Here is an 18,156-nt window from a genome sequence, read left to right on the forward strand (position 1 = left end):
CAGAGCCATACTAATATGGGGCTGGTATCCACTCTTTATAATCCTGCTCTTTTCAGGTTTTGTTTCCCCTATGATATGTTTTTATTCACTATTCTTTGCCATGCACCTGAAGCAATGCTCTTTTTATGCTCATCTGCTGCTGTAAAGCTGTCTGCCATTACCCTTCCATGTTAATTTTCTATTTATACACCATGCCTTGTTTTCACTGCAGACAAAGTCTGAAGTGAGGCAAACTGTATGATTAGGAAAAAATGCCTTAACACATCTTGTGCTTCTTCCCCACTCTTTAATGCTGGCTCACTTTCTCCATTATTACCTTGTTTGCCCGTTTGATCTCTGCTCATTTACAATATATTATCTGCAAAATTTGGATGTTTTATGCATGGCAGAGAACTGTTCAATGTAAATAGCATTAAAAGCAAATCCAGCTGTTAGATTATGAACACCTTGGAGTAACAATCCAATCTTGGCTTTGATGACAGCATGCAGAATAAAGCCACACTAATCCTACAAACAAGATTAGATAAGTTTTGGATATTGATGACTGAAATAGGTGTTACGATAGCTAAACAGCATGATACTAATTCCATGTGTTTGTAGAAGTATAGGCTAATCTTTGTCTAACTAGGATTTGCATGTGTGGGCTTTTCTTACTTTGTGTTTCTTTCCAGGTACTTTCGCACAGCTGAACATAAATACTTTTGTGCATTACTTTAATTCCTTTTGCCCTTTAACTTCTTTCATTCGTTCAATGTGTTTTTAGCACTCTTCAGTAGCAATATTTTTAATTTCTTGCTTGGTTGTTTTGTTTGGGTTTTTTTCACCTGAAAGTTTCAGTATCCCTTCAGCCCCACTTGAATCTCCTGTTAACTGATATGCAGGTACCAAGTTTGAGGGCTGTGGAGTATTAACCTTATCTGAAAGCATTACCACAGTGCTTCATCTGTGGGTTTCATCTACGTTCAAGGCAGCTGAATACAAGAATAAATCCTGCTTCCTTTGCATCTTTGTTTCTTTATCTCAAATTGTAAAGGAAAGAATTAAGGTAAAATTCCTTATATTGACTCATCATTTAGACCACAGACTGTACTCACTCAGCATTTTAGCTATTAAACAGAGTTGCAATTGTTTACAGGTATATTTATTTTTGCCTTCAATCCAGGATAAGATTCTTCTTCATTTTTGATGAAACCTCTGATTTCAACTACTGCAATTTTACCTACTGCTGCTGTCAGTATTTACTGCATCATTGTGTTATTGCTGTTTTAATGTTGTAAGAACTGGAGCTCGTCAAAGGTAGACACAAATTTTCTGTCTCATGAAGCTGTCAAGATGTAGCTAAGATAGATCATGCTAAAGATTCTGATAAACTGTCCTTGTTAGGAAGTGGACTTTTAGTGCTTACATGAAACCAGATTTCAAGATATAGCTGATACAGTGTATCTTTTGATAAGTTTGTTTGTTATGATCACCTCCAAGTTTTAAATGAATGGTATGGAAAGTCACTCTGCTAGTAAGGTTCAGCACTCTGTCTCACTCCATCCAATTGTAATTATCCAACATATAAACCCAATCTAGTTCTTAAAAATGTCTGTTTTCAAAATCCATATTTTTCAAGAAAAAGTGTATTTGTCAAACAAATAATTTGGCTATAGCTTCAGTGAAACTGTTAACTAGATCTACACAGGGTTATATAATCTGGCCAATAAGAACAGTCTAAACCTTTACATTTCAAAACCACTTTACAACTATCTACAATTTATTTCAGTAAAAATACACGGTGATTTGGTGTCATAAGCCATCAGGGGAGTCCTTTAGAAGAGGATATGAGGAGTTTCTAGCACTGGTTTGCTCAGACTATTTCCTTCCTTTTCATCTAAGCACTGGCAGAATAAGAACACAAGTTCTACCCTCTCCCTTCAAAAAAGGACAAGGCTTTTTTTTTTTCCTTTATCTTTACCAAACCATTTTGTAGTTTTGAGCCCACAGTATCCATTTATCAAAGTCAAATTACTTGAAAAACAATCTCAACTCAGACAACTAAATGAAGCAGAAGAAATAACATTCCTTTTTCTTACCACACCAATTCTGATTTGCCCACAGCAAAAAGACATCATGACTACGTGCAGCTTAATATCTGGTGAGGAACAGGAAGAGCAAAAATTCAAGAACAAAAAGAATTATAATTTACTCTGTGAGCACTAAAGGAAAAATCTGCCACTGCTATGAAGGATTTACACTTTCATATACAACAATTTTCACTTCTGGTCTGGAAGCTGGGAATTGTTTTGCTGTTTCTCTGAGAATCCTCTAGGCTGTTACTCTTTCAGTTCTGATCTTGTCATCAGGTACACAGGTACTTGTCCTGAGGTTACATAGCAAGTCTCATGTACCTCCTTCCTGTCTTTCTCAGAGTTATGGCAGGCAGGAGTCTTAGGCACAGAAAGAGAATTCTTTTCTTTGAGATTAATATTTCCTATTATTAATATTTCATTTTGAGAATAAGTCTTTTTTGACATTTATAGCCTTGTTTATGGCATACATTATGATAAGTTAGATTAGTTTTTATTTCTACCTTCAGCTGTTCAAGTGAAATACAAGAGCAGTTCAAGTCCAGTGCTGTTCTCCTGAATCTTAACATGAAAACAAACCAGTCTTGCATGGTTAATTTAAACTTTAGCCTATGATGTGCCCACTGTCCTGTTTGCAGTTCCAGTTGTAAGAGACAAGTCTCTCCTACATCTTTACTATTTCTTTGTCAGTGTAAAAAGCATGCCTGGTTTGTTTGTTCCTGGTTGTATGCAATATTTCTTTAACTAATGTGAGTTCCTTCCTATAAGGAGGAAACTTTAGCATTTTCCTGAAGAGAGTCTTGTCCAGGGAGCAAGAGGATACTGGAAGTAGAGGTTAGAGTCTCAATGTGCAGATGGCAGCCTGCAGACAGGCAGAGAATGAGGATGACTGAAAGGGCAGGAAGATAGCCAACACTCAAGAACTCAGCAACCAGAACAGGAAGCCTCCCATGTGGCAATCTGAACTTCAAACCCCATAATACTTAGCTCCAGTTAGCACTTTCAATTTTTGAAGCTGGCATGACTGCAGCATGGTATGCATAACAGCAGCAGGTTCAACTCAATCCATGACAGTCAGCACCAAATTTACTGCTACCCAGGAAGTCACTCAATTACTTAAACCCAAGCCTCAGGACAGTTTTCAGCTTTATCAATGCATTGGGCACAAGGGAAGCTGTATGAAAAGATCTCTTCTACATTTTGTTCCTGCATAATCAGTATGAATTTTCTGTACTTAGAATTAGCTATTCTGGATGTTACTCAACTACAATCTTCCTCTTTTAAATTAAAAACCTTGATTTTCTCTCTTCAGGGAGCTCATTAACAGGAAGATCTTGACAGAGCTACCTTATTGACTTAGAATGCTATCACAATGGTTAGCATAGAGTTAATTCATTTTTATTTTGTGTAGTTCATGTTTACTTCTGCTAGACTGGAGGGGTACTGTATTTGAGGGTAGGAATTAAAGGATTATCTTTAGGCTAAACTGTGTTGATTCAGTTATACGTGACCCAAGAGCAGTGACAGCTGGAGAAAGGAACTTCTTAACCTGTTGCCATTCTTCATGCATGGTAAATGTTGACTGACTTCATAGCTGTGACACTAGGCCTGGAGAAAGGTAATGCTGAAAACAGGGTGGGTAAACTGGACTCTTAGTGAGCTAACTGGTAGAGGAAATGAACAGTTTGGAGTGCTGGTGCAGCTGTTCCTGAATATAGTCCTTTATGTGCCCTGGTAAAGTTTGACAGCTCTCTGCAGGTACTTAAGGTTAAGGATATAACTTAATTTGCCTTCTTTAAAAGGCTATTTTGTTCACATCAGTGGTCTCACAGATTGTCAAGGGTGTGATTTTGATGCAGGTGGGGTTATGTAGGTCTAAAGGGCTACTCTCTCTAATGCTGTAAGCGATTTCAAGGCAACATTACTCTTCCTCAAGAGTATCTAAAGGACAAAATTGACTTCATTGTAAGTGTGCTTCCCAGAACAAAAGAGACACCAAAGAGAATGTGTGTGAAGCATGCCCCTGCAATGTCTCTCAACTCCCCACCTCCTTGCATAGATGTTAGAAGGCAGGCATGGTCCACTGGATTAGGAGAGAGTTCCTCAAGGTTTAATGTCAGCTTTTATTTCTACTCCCTTCTTTTCTACCTATAATAGTGTTTTATCTTTGCACTCCCAACACAAGATTCTTGAGAGCTTTACAAACACACAGGGCTACAGCAAGGAAATAAGTTGTCCTTACTCTGTGAGGATAAAGTACAGTATCAAGAGGGTAAGGGATTTTTCCTTGGGTCACTTAAAAAAAATCTGCATCATAGAAAGAATGGAATCAGACTTACTGATCAGCCACAGAATTGTTCTTAGTCTCCCCTTTAGCTTTTGCAAATCTGTTTTATTCTACTAAGCCATACAAACGAATTAAGATTAACTTACCCTGGAGCTGCCCTTTCTGGGAGCTCACCCTAGTAAGTTCTCCTCTAAGTTCATTATTCATGAGTCAGTTTATCTGAGGATATAGCAAGTGGACCCTTTTATAGAATGAGAAATTTCTTCCCTTAAACCACAGTTCATAGGTGTTCACTCTGATCCCTGTATTGCTAAATATTCTGTGGCAAGGGTAGCCAGAAGAAGGGAACAAGTTACCTGATTCGATAGTCTAATCATCTTTTGTACCACAGACTGCAGACAGACTTCCTCCAGGTTTCTCTCAAAAGGTCTTGAGTTGATATGCTTTCCCTCTTAAAATGGCTTGTTTCTTCACATATCACTCCCAAAGTCCTGTCAGAAAGGTAGAGACACAAGTTAATGACTTGTCACAGGGTTATATTGTACTTATCCTGACTGTAAGTCATTATTTCTAATAATGCCACCCATTCTGGAGTGCTGGAGCAAAGGAAGGTCTTCAGGAGAAGATCACTAACAGGCAAACTTTGTTATCAATAATATAGCAAAAGGCTATTGCAGTTCCTGTTTTCTAAGTAATCTCTGTTTTCTGTTCTATTTTTCTTTTGTATTCTCCTATCATTTTCCTCTTTCCTGAACATAGGCTGGAGACCAATTCTTTTAATAGAATCCTTCTGTGGAATAACCTTATTAACCTTTTATGTCAGCGCTCTGCTGGCATGCCAGTCACAACTCTGCTGTAGGAGAAGTGGCTTTACTATTCAGGACCAGAAGAATGGTAAAAGTTCAGAGTCAGAAAGGGATCAGTTCACTGAGAGACAAATACACCATGGGCAGCATAGCAGCAGTAGTAGGCTCTATCTCGCAGTGATGGTGTTGCCCCAGAAAAAAAGATGTTCAACAGCTAAAGATTACCTCTGACTGTGCATTCTTACACCAGTGTATCATGTCATGAGGGCTGAGCTAGTGCCAACCTGAGGCCACAGTGAAATGGTTCAAGCAAACAAAGAAATGCAAGACCTCCTAGGTAGATTTCAACATAAGGTGATGCTGAGCATCTGTATATTGATGCTTCTCTTAGCACAACAATTTTCTCTCTCTATTGCCCTTCTTGAAAACAAGGTGAAGATTTAATGCCCTTCACAAATCTTTGCTGGAATTTTAGCTGTAGCAGAAATACAAACATATGTGGAAGGTTAATTTAGAAAGGTGTTTTCTTGGAGAGATGGATTTGCATTCAGATCTGTCACTAGTTCAGCATATATGTCTCATACTTAATAGAATTTCTACACTGGGGACTGTGCACCAGCACAAAAATGTTGTTTAGAGAATAAGAATGTGAATTTCTGGACAAGATTAACATTACTTGGACAGTGATCTACTCTAAGATATAAAAGTTTGTAACACTTCCATGATTGTCATAATTTCCCACAGTAACACTGTGGCCTGTGTTGCATCACAACTGTGATGGCAACCACAGCATTTACATTTAAGGAAGGGAAGGGAATAGAATAATAGAATAGAATAATAGAATAAACCAGGTTGGAAGGGACCCCAGTCACTTCAAAAATCTGTCATGTAAGGGTCTGTAATGAGAGTAAGTGATGTTGTTTTATAGTGTTCTTTCAGACTTTTTAAAATGATGTTAGACGTCCACTTAAATCCCTGACAGACAGTAGGAGAGGTTCCGTTTTTCCCTTGTTGGTTGCATCATTTAGTTTAGTCTTAATTACTTAACTATCCCCAAGGATTAAGCACTCACAGCATATTAGTCTATAGCAAGCAATAAACCTGGAGCTGGGTGAAACACAACATGTAACACAGGTGAGGAAAAGGTTTTCTTATTCTTTCAGGCTCTGATGCTATGACAGTATTGTGGAGGTGGGCTGCATCTGAGCTGTATCATAAGAAAAGGGAAGGAAACCCTAACAGCAAAAAATCCCATGAAACTTGCTGAGGCACTCTAGGTTAACTGGATGGCCTGACCTCTGCATAGGAACTGACAGTTGCTGTGTTACAGAATGCTATTTTGTTCAATGCACCATGACACTGGGAATTAGAAAATAATTCAGGACACTTGGGTTACCTCAAGATCATCATCACTGAAGCTCCGCTTTGTTCTCTGAATTGTTGTTTCAGAAGCTTGTATTTAGGCTTTCTTTGTTATCTCAAAAATATTGTTGCTTAGGCTCAGTTTGGTGTCAGAACCAAGAGTGAAGTTTAAAGTATCATAAAGCAGTAAGAGCTGCTGGGGGTAATGTATGCCTTTTCCTCAGCTGTTTCTTAGCATGTGGTAATTTCAATGATGAGTCAAGTTCAGGCAATGCTCCTGGCCAATGGAGCTGGTGGCTCTGAGCTGCTGAACACCAGTGGATCATGCTTAGGATCTCTATTTGAAAAGATCACTATTTAGAAGAATTTAGATAATATGCTGTAAAAATGTTGCTATCAGCATTAGCTGCAATTGCACACACGCTGTGCTTTAACTTGCTGCAGAATTACCATTGTCATGCTGAATTAAATATAATCATCTAACATTGGGAGCTAACAATTTGAGAATGGCTAGGACTTGCAGATTGGCCCCTGTGAGAAAAAAATTTGCACCCACTAAGCAGCTGAGGTCCAATAGGTGAAGAATATTAAACTGTAAAAGCAGAGAGAAAGAGAGCACTCAAACATACTGCTATGGCAGAACGAAGCATGACTAAACCATTGGTACAAACAGAAGTAAAGTAGCCAGTTGCTGAGGATTTTCAATTTATTTCAACTTTTTTTTTCCTTGCATCTTATGAGACTGAAAAATATATTCCCAGTAATCCCTTTTATCAAAGCTAGAATACAGGAGTGTAGCAGATTTGCTTTAGGCCATTCTTTCCATTTTAACAAGAGGTTTGGGGTTTGCATCTCAATTTTATTTCATTGGATTTTGTCCATTTGCAATCTAATAATTGCTGATAATTGAAGCCCATAGCAAGCTAACATACCCCACTGAGCTGAGAAGAAGCTGGAATGCTGAGGTGGAAGAATATCAAAATGTCAACAGGCTGCAATTACAAGCAGCTGTGATAAGAGTCAGATATAATGACTCCTGTTCCCCTTTGAGGATAAAATTGGCAGGTATATAATTATGTCTTTAACTCTGGTAAAAGGTGCTTATGGGAGACTTATTTAGTAGTCTGTTTGCTCTAATAAAGTGAGAGATAGTATTCTCTCTTCAGGTGCTCATGGGTTTTTGTGTGGAAGAAGCTAGAACTCACACTGTCCCATGTTGAGAGGAATGCAACGTTATGGTTACTACTTCAGACAGGAGCAGGAATTGCAGGAAAGGCAACAGGGATGATCATAATCTGCAGTGCTAGGTACATGTAAAGAAAACACCTTGGAACAACCTAGGCAGTTCTCCAGAATGGGTTAAGTACAGCTGTACTTGTCTTTCTTTAGGCTTGGGGACAGTCTGTGTCACCCCTCCGCACCCCTTCAGACACTGCTACCAGTAGTTCTAGTGCAGCTGTCCCAGCCTGAATCACACCATCATAACCATGGGCATAGTTTAGGAGATTTTCTCTATGGACACAATATGAGACTAGCTATTCCCAGCTATTTTTCACTCACATTTTCTTGAAATGCTTGCTTTTTTTTTCCACATAGCAGTTGATTGCCTTTCCAGAACAAAGATTGCAGCGCCTCATTTACAGTCCAAAATCTATCTATACATCTGTACAAAACCCTACCTTAGTCTTTTGGGCAGGGTAAGTATGTAAAGCCTGTTTCTCAAATCCTCACTGGTTTTGTAGGGCCTGTGTTTGCAGAGCATTTTAAAAGCCTTTTGCTGGAAACACTCACATTCTCTTCTATGCTTTTTTGTTAGTGGTTGGGCAGGTGACTTACGGGACAGATGACTTTAATCAAGGATTATGCACCTCCAGGATGGCAATGTCTCCATGTACACCAGTGGGGCTTGAGCGCAGTGAATACTCTGTACATTTAGTATATAGCTAATTACAGCACCACTGTAAATGAGCTAGCAATGTAATTGGAAGTGTTTTGTCAATGGCAGTAGAGGAAAACCAGTGCAAAATGAAAGAACAACCAATTGGAAAAACAAAGAAATCAAAATCAATCCTGGAATTCCTCTTCAAGGATGTATGAACCAGTTCTCTTGCTCTATAGCTTCACTTCCACTGGTTTACCTTGCTTGTGTCTGTTGGACATAGCCACAGCACTGAATTCTTTGTTCTGGCTTCTTTCTAGTCTATTATATGTTTTAATGAGGTAGTTTCACATATAAACACATTAGCTTGTCTGAGTCTGTTTCTTAGCATGCATCTCCTCAGAACTATTAATATCTGCCGGCAGACGTCTTGTAGATTTCTACATTTCAAAGCTCCAGGATTAGTGTTGGTGTTTTAGCTTTGCAGCTTGCTGTCTTCAGACTTATCAGGGATATGAGAATTCGAGGCTTCAAAGCACAATGTGATACCCTTCTTCTGTATGTTATCTGTTCCTCTGATCTTATCTTTCTTTGCCTCCTTTTACATGGGAAGCTTGAATTATTTATTTATTTTTATTATTCTATTTTATTTTATTTTATTTTTCTGTCCAGATATATTGCTGCTGTGCTAGTGGCAACATAACAGATGAACACAGCAATGGTTGGTTTGTTGGTTGTTTGGTGGTTTTTTTTTCTGAAAAGCCATTGTCCCTGTAATGCATTATCTATTCACCAAATAATAGTCTTGGTAAGTATCAGAGCGGCTGAATTTCATCTGCAAATTAATCCTGTACATTAGCTGTTGCATACAGGAAAATTTCTGTAAAACCTCAAGAGAAATTCTACCCAGAGGAAGTTTTCTGTGTAATGGACAAATAAATGAAAGAGTTGAGAAGGATAAGCTCTCCTTGAGGGACCCTTCTTTAGGGTAAAAAGAGAGGCAGCTTGTGCTGCAATGTTAACAAAAAAAAAAGAGCAAAACCTGTCGTCTTCTATAAAGAAGCAGCCTGCTGAGACACCTTTGTTTCTCTCAGTAGACCAGTGCCTATTTTCTCTACTCTTTAAAAAACATTGAATATTCTTTGCAGTGCTCATACTACACAGACAAGAAGGATGTTTTCAGGGAGCAACATCAGCCTAAAGAAAATTTGCTACTTCATCCCTCTCCTAACCCTGATCCACACACAGATCCTCAAGCTAAAGTTCAAGCTTGAGCTAGCTTGCCTGGCAGAAACAGCTTGTTTGACACTAAAGCTACAAACACTGTAAAGATGAGTTATCTACCAATTACAACAGCTTATCAGCTGCTAATCCAATTAGCCTGCACAGCTTTACTGTGCATGGCTCTCAGTCCTCTCCAGCTCAAGGTAGGTAGTAATTCACATGCCCTGACACAGCCAACACTTGCAGGAAAGACAAACTCTGAAAATCCTCCTAAAGGAGGGGAGGTAAATCACTAAATATGCCAAGATAAATTTAGATGCTGTGATCACTGGTGCAGGCAGTGTGTAATCACATTTTATTGACAACTCCTAAAGATCAGTCTTCCTTTGAAGCTGCCTCGAGTGAAACTGAATAGAGCATAGCAAGAAGGTCTAATGTGACATACAGCGGTGAGACCTACTCTGCACCAGACAAGCTTTTTTGGGGAAGGGAAGCACCATGAGCCTTTTAGCGCAGTACTGTGCATAGGTCTGCATTCACTGCTGGGAATTTACCCCATATCCTCAGAGACAACCATTGCTCAGTTTGCTTACCCAGAGCAAGAACTAAAAGTAGCATATATTTTTGAAGAAAGGCAAAGGCTGTGTGAGTGATCTTGTAGTAGAAGACTTGCAAGTACAGTTTCTGTATAAATAACAATTAAACCTTAAATGTTTTGGTTTATTTTCTTGCCTGATCACTTCAGTAATCTCATCAACTAATTTTAAAAATGCTGTGCTTCTTTGGACATGGCTGTAGGGAGCCATGTTTCAGCTTGGAGTATGTTAACACAGCTTTGTAAGCATCTGAATGCAATACTGGAAAACCACTGAGAAGAACCGTAAAGGCGAGCTGCTACTAAGTACCACCCAGCAACCCACCCAGCAACTCCACTTACAACAATAAAGGAGATTTCAAATATACTTGGCTACAGTGGATATAAATTCGTTCAACATGTTAAAACAAACTGCATCCTTAGATGTGTGGTTTGTGCATTGGTATTAATCATCATTTTCTACTTTCTCTCTTGCAGGAGGCGAAGTCACCAAGCCCAGATTCGCTCAGTATTTCCATGGCAGCCTGGCCAGTCTCACTATCCGGCCAGGCAAAATTGAGAGTCAGAAAGTGATTTCCTGTTTGCAGGCCTGCAAGGAAGGTCTGGATATTAACTCTCTTGAGAGTCTTGGCCAAGGAATAAAGGTGAGGGATGAACTGACATCATCTCTGATAAAAATTTAGAGCTGATTTATGAAGGTAGAGTACACACAGTACAAATGTACTCCCAGAAGCAGTGTAATTTCCCATAAAGTCATGCAAAGGAAAAGTGGAACAGTAGAAGGCCTGCCACACTGCAAAGAAAAATGTTTCCATTATTGTAACGCTAGATGCTAGCAAAAGAAGTTACTGCTGATATTTCAGAACCTGTAGGAACTGCCAGGCCGAGTTTCCATGCTTATTTTGGGAGTTTTAAAGAAGAAGACATGCTCAGAAAGAATTACTGAAGTTTGATCTCAGGTAGCTTTAAAGCAATGGCAGACTTAAGTGGAATATCTTTCATCTAGAGGTAACTCCAAAAGAAGTTGAGGCCATTATTAGACGACAGGTGTTCCTGTGCCTGAAGTGTGAATGCACTAAGCTATATCCTGGCACACAAATCACTATACCATCTTCCAAAGAGCTGAGCTTCAACTCCAAATCAGGAGGACACTTTGGCTGCAGACTGTGCTTCCTGTGACACTACACAGGTGTTTTAGTGCATTGTTTTTCAGTGGAGAGGAGGATGCTGCTGTAGCACTTAATCTGGAGCATGCAGTGGAAGTGCCATGTACTACAATTTATTAGCCAAACCTTTTCATTGTACAAGATAGGAGGCTGACCTGAAATACACACAAATGTCTGTCTAGGTGATAGATTGCAATGGTGTAGTATAGCCAGTTTGCTTTCTGAAAACAAGTGAAAATGAACACTGAAAGTGCAAAGGCAAGGGAAGGAGGAATTTTGCCTCTCTAGCTTTTACATATGGAAAAAATGTTCTATGAAGAACATCCTTAAGTGTAGGAAACCCCTCTACTTAGTGCAGCTTTCACAGGTCAAGAAGAACCATTTTTAAATAGTTAGTTCATCATTAATTAATTGCAAACATATATTAAAGAAAACAATAACAAGGTGACCTTTGAGGGGCCCTTCCAACTTGATGCAATATGTGAATCTGTGAAAGAATACTCTTACAAAGGCTTTTTGCTTCTTTTAAGAGAAACAAAAAGGAAGTGATTAAGCCTAGCTAACACTTTTTCACTTAGCATTTTGCTCTAAAGCACTTGGAACTCTTACACTGCAGGACCAGGAAAGGAATGCCAGAGCCATCAGTGCAGAACAAGCAAAAGTCGCCTGTAAAATTCAGTGGACAAATACTACCAGATAGCTTCATGCTTTACAGAGATGCAATCCACAAGTTAAATTTACAATGCAGATCTCTGCAGGCACTCAGATGTTTCTCTTCTACATTTTCTAGAAACTGCAAGCAAACTTAAAATCCTGCATTTGTTGCTTCTCCTACAGAAATGACACAGGAGTGAAAGCTTTTTAAAAGACAACATACACAAAGAGCAGATTGGGTTTCTGGATTTAACTGTATATATACCTACCAGTAAGTTCTTTGCTGGGATTTTGCATTAATTAAAGCAGCACACACATAGTCCATGGTCCTTAAAAGCATAGTAATTCCTCCCCTATTGTCACACTCTGAAGCTTGACTATATTTAAGTAGTCTTGTTCCATGGGTTTAACAGGCCCTTGTTCTATCACACCCTGCTGCGCCAGCATAGGAGGCTCTCTTACTGTCCTAGCAGTGCAGTGAGTAAAATCAAGACAAGGCATTGTTTTCTGCCTTTTCTTTTTATCACCAAACTTCAAACCTCTTTCATTTTCTGAACTACAGATGAAACATAGTGTGTTTTGTAAAGTTACTGTTTCCATTTTTACTTTCTCAGCACGCTCAGCAGTCGGTGTGCAAGGGCAGGAGACAAGAATGAAAGGATGGATAGATAGCTTGTGGAAGGGTTTCTGAAGTGGGCTGATAGAAGCTCGAATAAAAGCAGAACAATTCGCACTTGACCTTGAACACAAGATTAATAAACAGGGGTTTTGGTGTCAAAAATAAATATACCTGATCCCAGACAAGCATGTCTAAGTTCTGTGTGGCTATTCATATGGTGCTTAGCAGATTCAGTAGTGGCAAAATGATGTTGGAACATGTTTCTGCTGGGTCCTTTGTACTCATGAAGCTTCACCCTTCAGCCACCTAAGAAAGCAATTCAGCTGTAATATAGTTTCTGACACAGTAGCATTGGATTCTTTTTGTCATCAGCCTAATTTTCAGGTATCTGTAACAGCACTCAGAAACACCGTCTAAACTGTTGCTATTTTTAGCCTTTTTTAACGAGAAAGACAAAAATGGCTCAGACTAGGGCTTTCTCCAGTCCCTTTGGCAGCATTCCAGCTGTTCTGGCAGCTGAGCTATTAAGTTAACTAGCTAGCTACAGTGTCCTTTTGCTAATTTTATTCCCTACTGCTGCTAGCTTACAGGAAGGAAAAAGCAATGTATGCAGGCTATGACTCCAGTGAATCTTCCTCTGCTAAAAAATACCTTTCAGTATGTTAGACCTTCGAGCACAAGGAACTCAGTTCTCCATGTTGTGTCTGACAGACAGCTCCATGCTTCATTCTGTTCTTCACAGTGTATTTTCTATTTTGCTTTTCAAATTTTTGTCATTGTAAGGTAGTGGGGACAACCATTGTCTGTACATAATTGAACATGTTCATGGAATCCATATCCAGCTTTAGGAAGAGACTGCATGTGAGAGGAGGATGCATTTCTTTGTGTTTTGTGCTGACAACAGTAGGATACAAAATCAAGGGGTTTAATATGGTTTTCTCTGCAATACAGATGATTTGCTGAACCAATTAGCAGACCAAAAAAACAAAGAAAAATCAGGATGAATTATGGTGAAGATAAATCCAACCATTTGATATGCAAATACAGTAGCAAAGTTCTTGGTCAGCAAGACTTCTGTGTTTGATGCAATGGACTAGACAAGGATCAGGGCTACAAGAATAGCCATTGACTTTACAAGCTTTGTTGGTTCAAATGAGCAGCCGGCTTTATGCAAGTAGCAGCTCTATCTTAAATCATGACACCCTTATTGATCATGGGACAGAGAAAGGAGAATCCCCTCTATTGTGTCTGACATTAATGAAGATGTAGGAGGCAAATGTTATAATTGTTTTGTTCAGTCATGTTGAAATATACCTCAGAAAGACTGGCCAGGGCAAAAGCAAAGAGAGAGCAATAAAAATATCCTCCTGCATGCTGCTCTGCTTTAAGCCAATATTTTTATGTGGGGATGTGTTTAACCTAAAATTACTAAATAGCAATAATAATGATCAAAATGAGTTAAGGTTTTGAGCTCTGCAGCTGCAGAAATAATACCAGCAAGGCTGATAAGGCTGGATGAGGTGCAGCAAATCAGGATTAGTTTACTGTAAAATTAATTAGAACAGTAGCTACTCAAATACAAAATAGAAGACTGATGCTAGTACATGTTTTAGGGAATAAGATGTGGATTTAGCCAGCAGTAGCTATGAAGTTGTGGGCTTTTCCCTTACTTTATTAGATTTTAAATACATGTCTCTGCAGCATTCCTTTAAAATATTTTGTACCTGGTAGCATAGTACTAATTATATGCATTTCCCTTAGTATCACTTCAACCCTTCCCAGTCAGTCCTTGTCATGGAAGGAGATGACATTGAGAATATAAATCAAGCTCTCCGAAAGGTCTCATACATCAACTCCAGACAGTTCCCTACTGCAGGCGTACGACGTCTCAAAGTCTCATCTAAAGTCCAGTAAGTTACACTTCAACTCAACTGATTCGATTAGGAATCTTTCTAATGAATTATTTTTTCTTTGCACATGTAAAGAGAATTTTGACTAAATTATATGGCTAAATTGTACTTTTATGCTATTGAGCATAAAGGATGAACTTAACTTACTTTTATGCTGTTGTTTTTTTTTCTTTTGATATTGTTCTTTAGACTTCTTGTTACTGTAAATTTAGTTGCTTTTTCTTTTATAGTTTGGTGCATAGGGCCTGGACTGAATAGTATTTGCATTTATTACATTCTTATTTTACTGTTTGTTTTCAAAAGTTACAGTTTTTTCTAAGATAGCTCAAGCCATGGCTTTTTGAAGCAGGCCTATAGCATCTAGCAGATAACAGCTGCAAGGACAGTATTGGTAGCTGTGCTTTAAATTGCCCGTCTGCATCATTATATGGCTGTCATCACTGAGGCACTGGTGCGGGGTGTTAACAGAAATCCATGTCCTTCCATTTTCATGCAACGGTAGTGACAGAACCTGCACAATAATGTTTATAGTTCTACATAATCAAAGAGCCATCTGCCACTCCTGAGCTCCCCTGGGGTACATCTCTGTACAACAGCAGGTTGTACAGTGCATTGAAAGCAGATCTTTAGAATTAAAATAGTGCCGGTTCTGTGAACACTCAGCTACTACCCATATAGGTCTTACTAAGTACCAGGTTTCGTCCAGTGTTGTGTCCTGACCTCACTGGAAGCAGTCCAGTTTGCACACTCCATGCCTGGCCAAAGCCTTGTGCCAACATGAAGTAAGGTAGAGTTTACCAGATTTGCTTCCAAAGCATAGTGCTCGTTTGGATGAAAATGTTAACACAGGTCCCTTTTGTCCCCAGCAAATACTGGAGGGTGCCAGAATGAGCTCATGATGGGTCCAATTTAAATGGATAATTAGGCCTTTTTATTCACACCTGACAAGATAAATGTATTATATTCATTGGATATTGCTTTCAGAATTTAATGTTTGGTATACAAAAGTCAGTTGCTGTCATCTAATTAACACTGGGGTTTTTCAACCATTCATTACTTCGTTAAATGCCACTTAAACATCAAAATACTATTCTCATAGTGACTTTAGTAAAGACACAAGTCTGTTTGCTAAGCTGGCCCTGCATAATTTCAGTAGCTGTAAACATGGGAGGGAGTGGGATGAGCAGAACTGTTGCCATCTGCTGGCCTGTGTACCTGGTGGTACAGATGTATGTCCTTACATGTGACATTGCCAGGGTGCAACACAGACTGATGTGAGACAGTGCAAAAGGCTGAGAGGCACAGGTGGGATCTGGGCAGTGCAGGTGCCACACACCTCTGATGTGTAATGTGCTACATGCAGTTAACAAATAACATATTTTTCAGATGTTTTGGTGAAGATGTCTGCATTAGTATCCCAGATATAGATGCATATGTAATGGTGTTTCAGGCCAATGAGCCCAAGATTACAATAAGTGGGATGGACCACTTTGCTAGACCAGCTGCTCAGTTCGAAAGTGAAAGAGGAGTCATTCTGTTACCTGACATCAGGATTGTCAGCACAGTCACTAAAATGGAGCATCCAATGGACTTGAAAGAACATGACAGAGGTTAGTGATTTCTTTTAAATGTCATTACTTCTCTGCAGCATGACCTCTCACATTTTTTCAAAGGATAGTGCAAACAAATAACACAAAGGAAATAACTCCACCCAGATTAATTTAGCAATGCAAGCCAGCAGTGATGCTGTACTGGAACACTGAAAAATGTATCAAATAGTGATAGATCAGTATGTGCTTCAATAAAGCAGCTTTTCTATTTAGTGTCTTGCCTATTCAGAATTGCTTTCTACTCTTATTTCCATACTCTGTTAAGTAACACATTTTCATTAGAATCTCACTATCTGTAACAGAATTTTGGTAAGTGTGCTGATAAATTGGAAAGCAGTTATTGACTAAAAGTTGGAGTTTTAGTCTGTTCTTATGTTTCCAGCTCTGCTATTGCCTTGTGGGTGATGCACCTCATTTTCCCACCTATATAATGTGAATACAATAATTTACAAAGATGACAGTTTAGGTCTGAGCTCTGTGTGTATTATTATTATTTGACAGTAGGTGAATGTTCAAAAATATGAATAAGGTTCAAAATAATTATCTGTAAAGGAATCTGCCTTTTGAATGTTTGAGTGCAAGGTAAATGAAAAGGCCAGTAATCTGAGGTGTCACTCTTGTATTGTTTGGACCACAATATGCGGCAACGAGATGTACATCTCTTGAAAAGATAAAATCATAATAATGTGCAAGGGGCTTGGATTCTCTGAAGCCCCACTCTGTAATTATACTGCTTATCACGTGCCTGAAGCTGCATCTGTGCCCTGGAGGCTGGAAAGTGGTTTATATCGTATTATCAACTGCATACCATTGCAGTGCATTCTTGCATAGAAAAGAGTGATCGCTAACTGTTACTTAAGACACAATACATGTATGATGTTCCATATTGTGATGGGTTAACACCCATCCTGAAAACCGGGGGGGGGGGGGGGGGGGGGAGAGGGGGGAGAGCTTGCTAGTGCTTTGCTCTCCCTGCCCGCCCTGCAGGGCATTTTCCCCCTGGGAAGCTGAGTCTGTTCCACTCCCCCCTGGCCGGAGTATTAAAATATTAAATCAATATGCTGCTCTTCTTCCAGTGACAGTATCATTTTTTTAATTGTATGTCCTGAAGGATAGTTGGTTTACAGCTCAATTTCTCCAAGTCACACAACACTGGCTCTTGCTATTTATGATGACACCATGTTCTTGGAGAGATGGCCGTGTTCTTTGCAATGTAAATTCCTTACTGGCCACAGAGCAACTGAGAGAATCATCCAAACATAGATATATTTGACATGTATTTTTCTCAGTTCAGTTTTCCTTGAGGAAAGAATGAAGGTGTGATACCAACTACCTGAAGGGTGGTTGTAGCCAGGAGGGTGTTGGCCTCTTCTCCCAGGTGACCAACACCAGAACAAGAGGACACAGTCTCAAGCTGTGCCAGGGGAAGTTTAGGCTCAAGGTGAGGAGAAAGTTCTTCACTGAGAGAGTCATTAGCCATTGGAATGGGCTGCCCAGGGAGGTGGTGGAGTCACTGTCCCTGGAGGTGTTCAAGAGGGGATTGCATGTGGCACTTGGTGCCATGGTTTAGTCATGAGGTCTGTGGTGACAGGTTGGACTCGATGATCTTTGAGGTCTCTTCCAACCTTGGTGATTCTGTATCAATACAGTATTGAAACCCAGAATTGTTTACGGGAATTTTATTTCCAGGATCGCATTTCAGTTTTGCATTTCCAGCACTGTTCTTGAATGCCTCTTACTATAGAGCAATACATGGTCTATCTCTCTAGGTATCTGTAGGCTTTCATCGTTATAGCAGCTGGACAGGCAAGACACTTCACTTTTGACTTGCTTCAAGTATGCTGTGTTTTATATCAGCATAAAGCAATTCAGCCGTCTGCAGAAATTGAAAGCCCTGATGCAGAGCACAGAGATGACTGAGCAAATGTGATCATTTATCTTGGTTTCTTTTTCTATTTTTTTCATGGTATAT

The 18,156-nt window shown here is 39.3% G+C and overlaps 1 protein-coding gene across 2 annotated transcripts in view; it reads left to right on the forward strand.

Annotated features, from left to right (window-relative positions):
- Positions 1-18,156, forward strand: part of CLSTN2 (calsyntenin 2) — a 374,895-nt gene that overhangs the window by 342,407 nt on the left and 14,332 nt on the right. For both annotated transcript variants that reach the window (XM_068145467.1, XM_068145468.1), the window contains 3 exons: positions 10,703-10,869; positions 14,426-14,574; positions 15,961-16,184. In XM_068145467.1, the coding sequence (XP_068001568.1) occupies positions 10,703-10,869; positions 14,426-14,574; positions 15,961-16,184 (540 nt within the window). The remainder of the gene's footprint in view (positions 1-10,702; positions 10,870-14,425; positions 14,575-15,960; positions 16,185-18,156) is intronic.

This window comes from Melanerpes formicivorus, unplaced genomic scaffold (genome assembly GCF_026170545.1).
Source record: "Melanerpes formicivorus ecotype bairdi unplaced genomic scaffold, bMelFor1.0.p_v2 SCAF_12, whole genome shotgun sequence".
In the NCBI taxonomy this organism is placed as follows: Eukaryota; Metazoa; Chordata; class Aves; order Piciformes; family Picidae; genus Melanerpes; species Melanerpes formicivorus.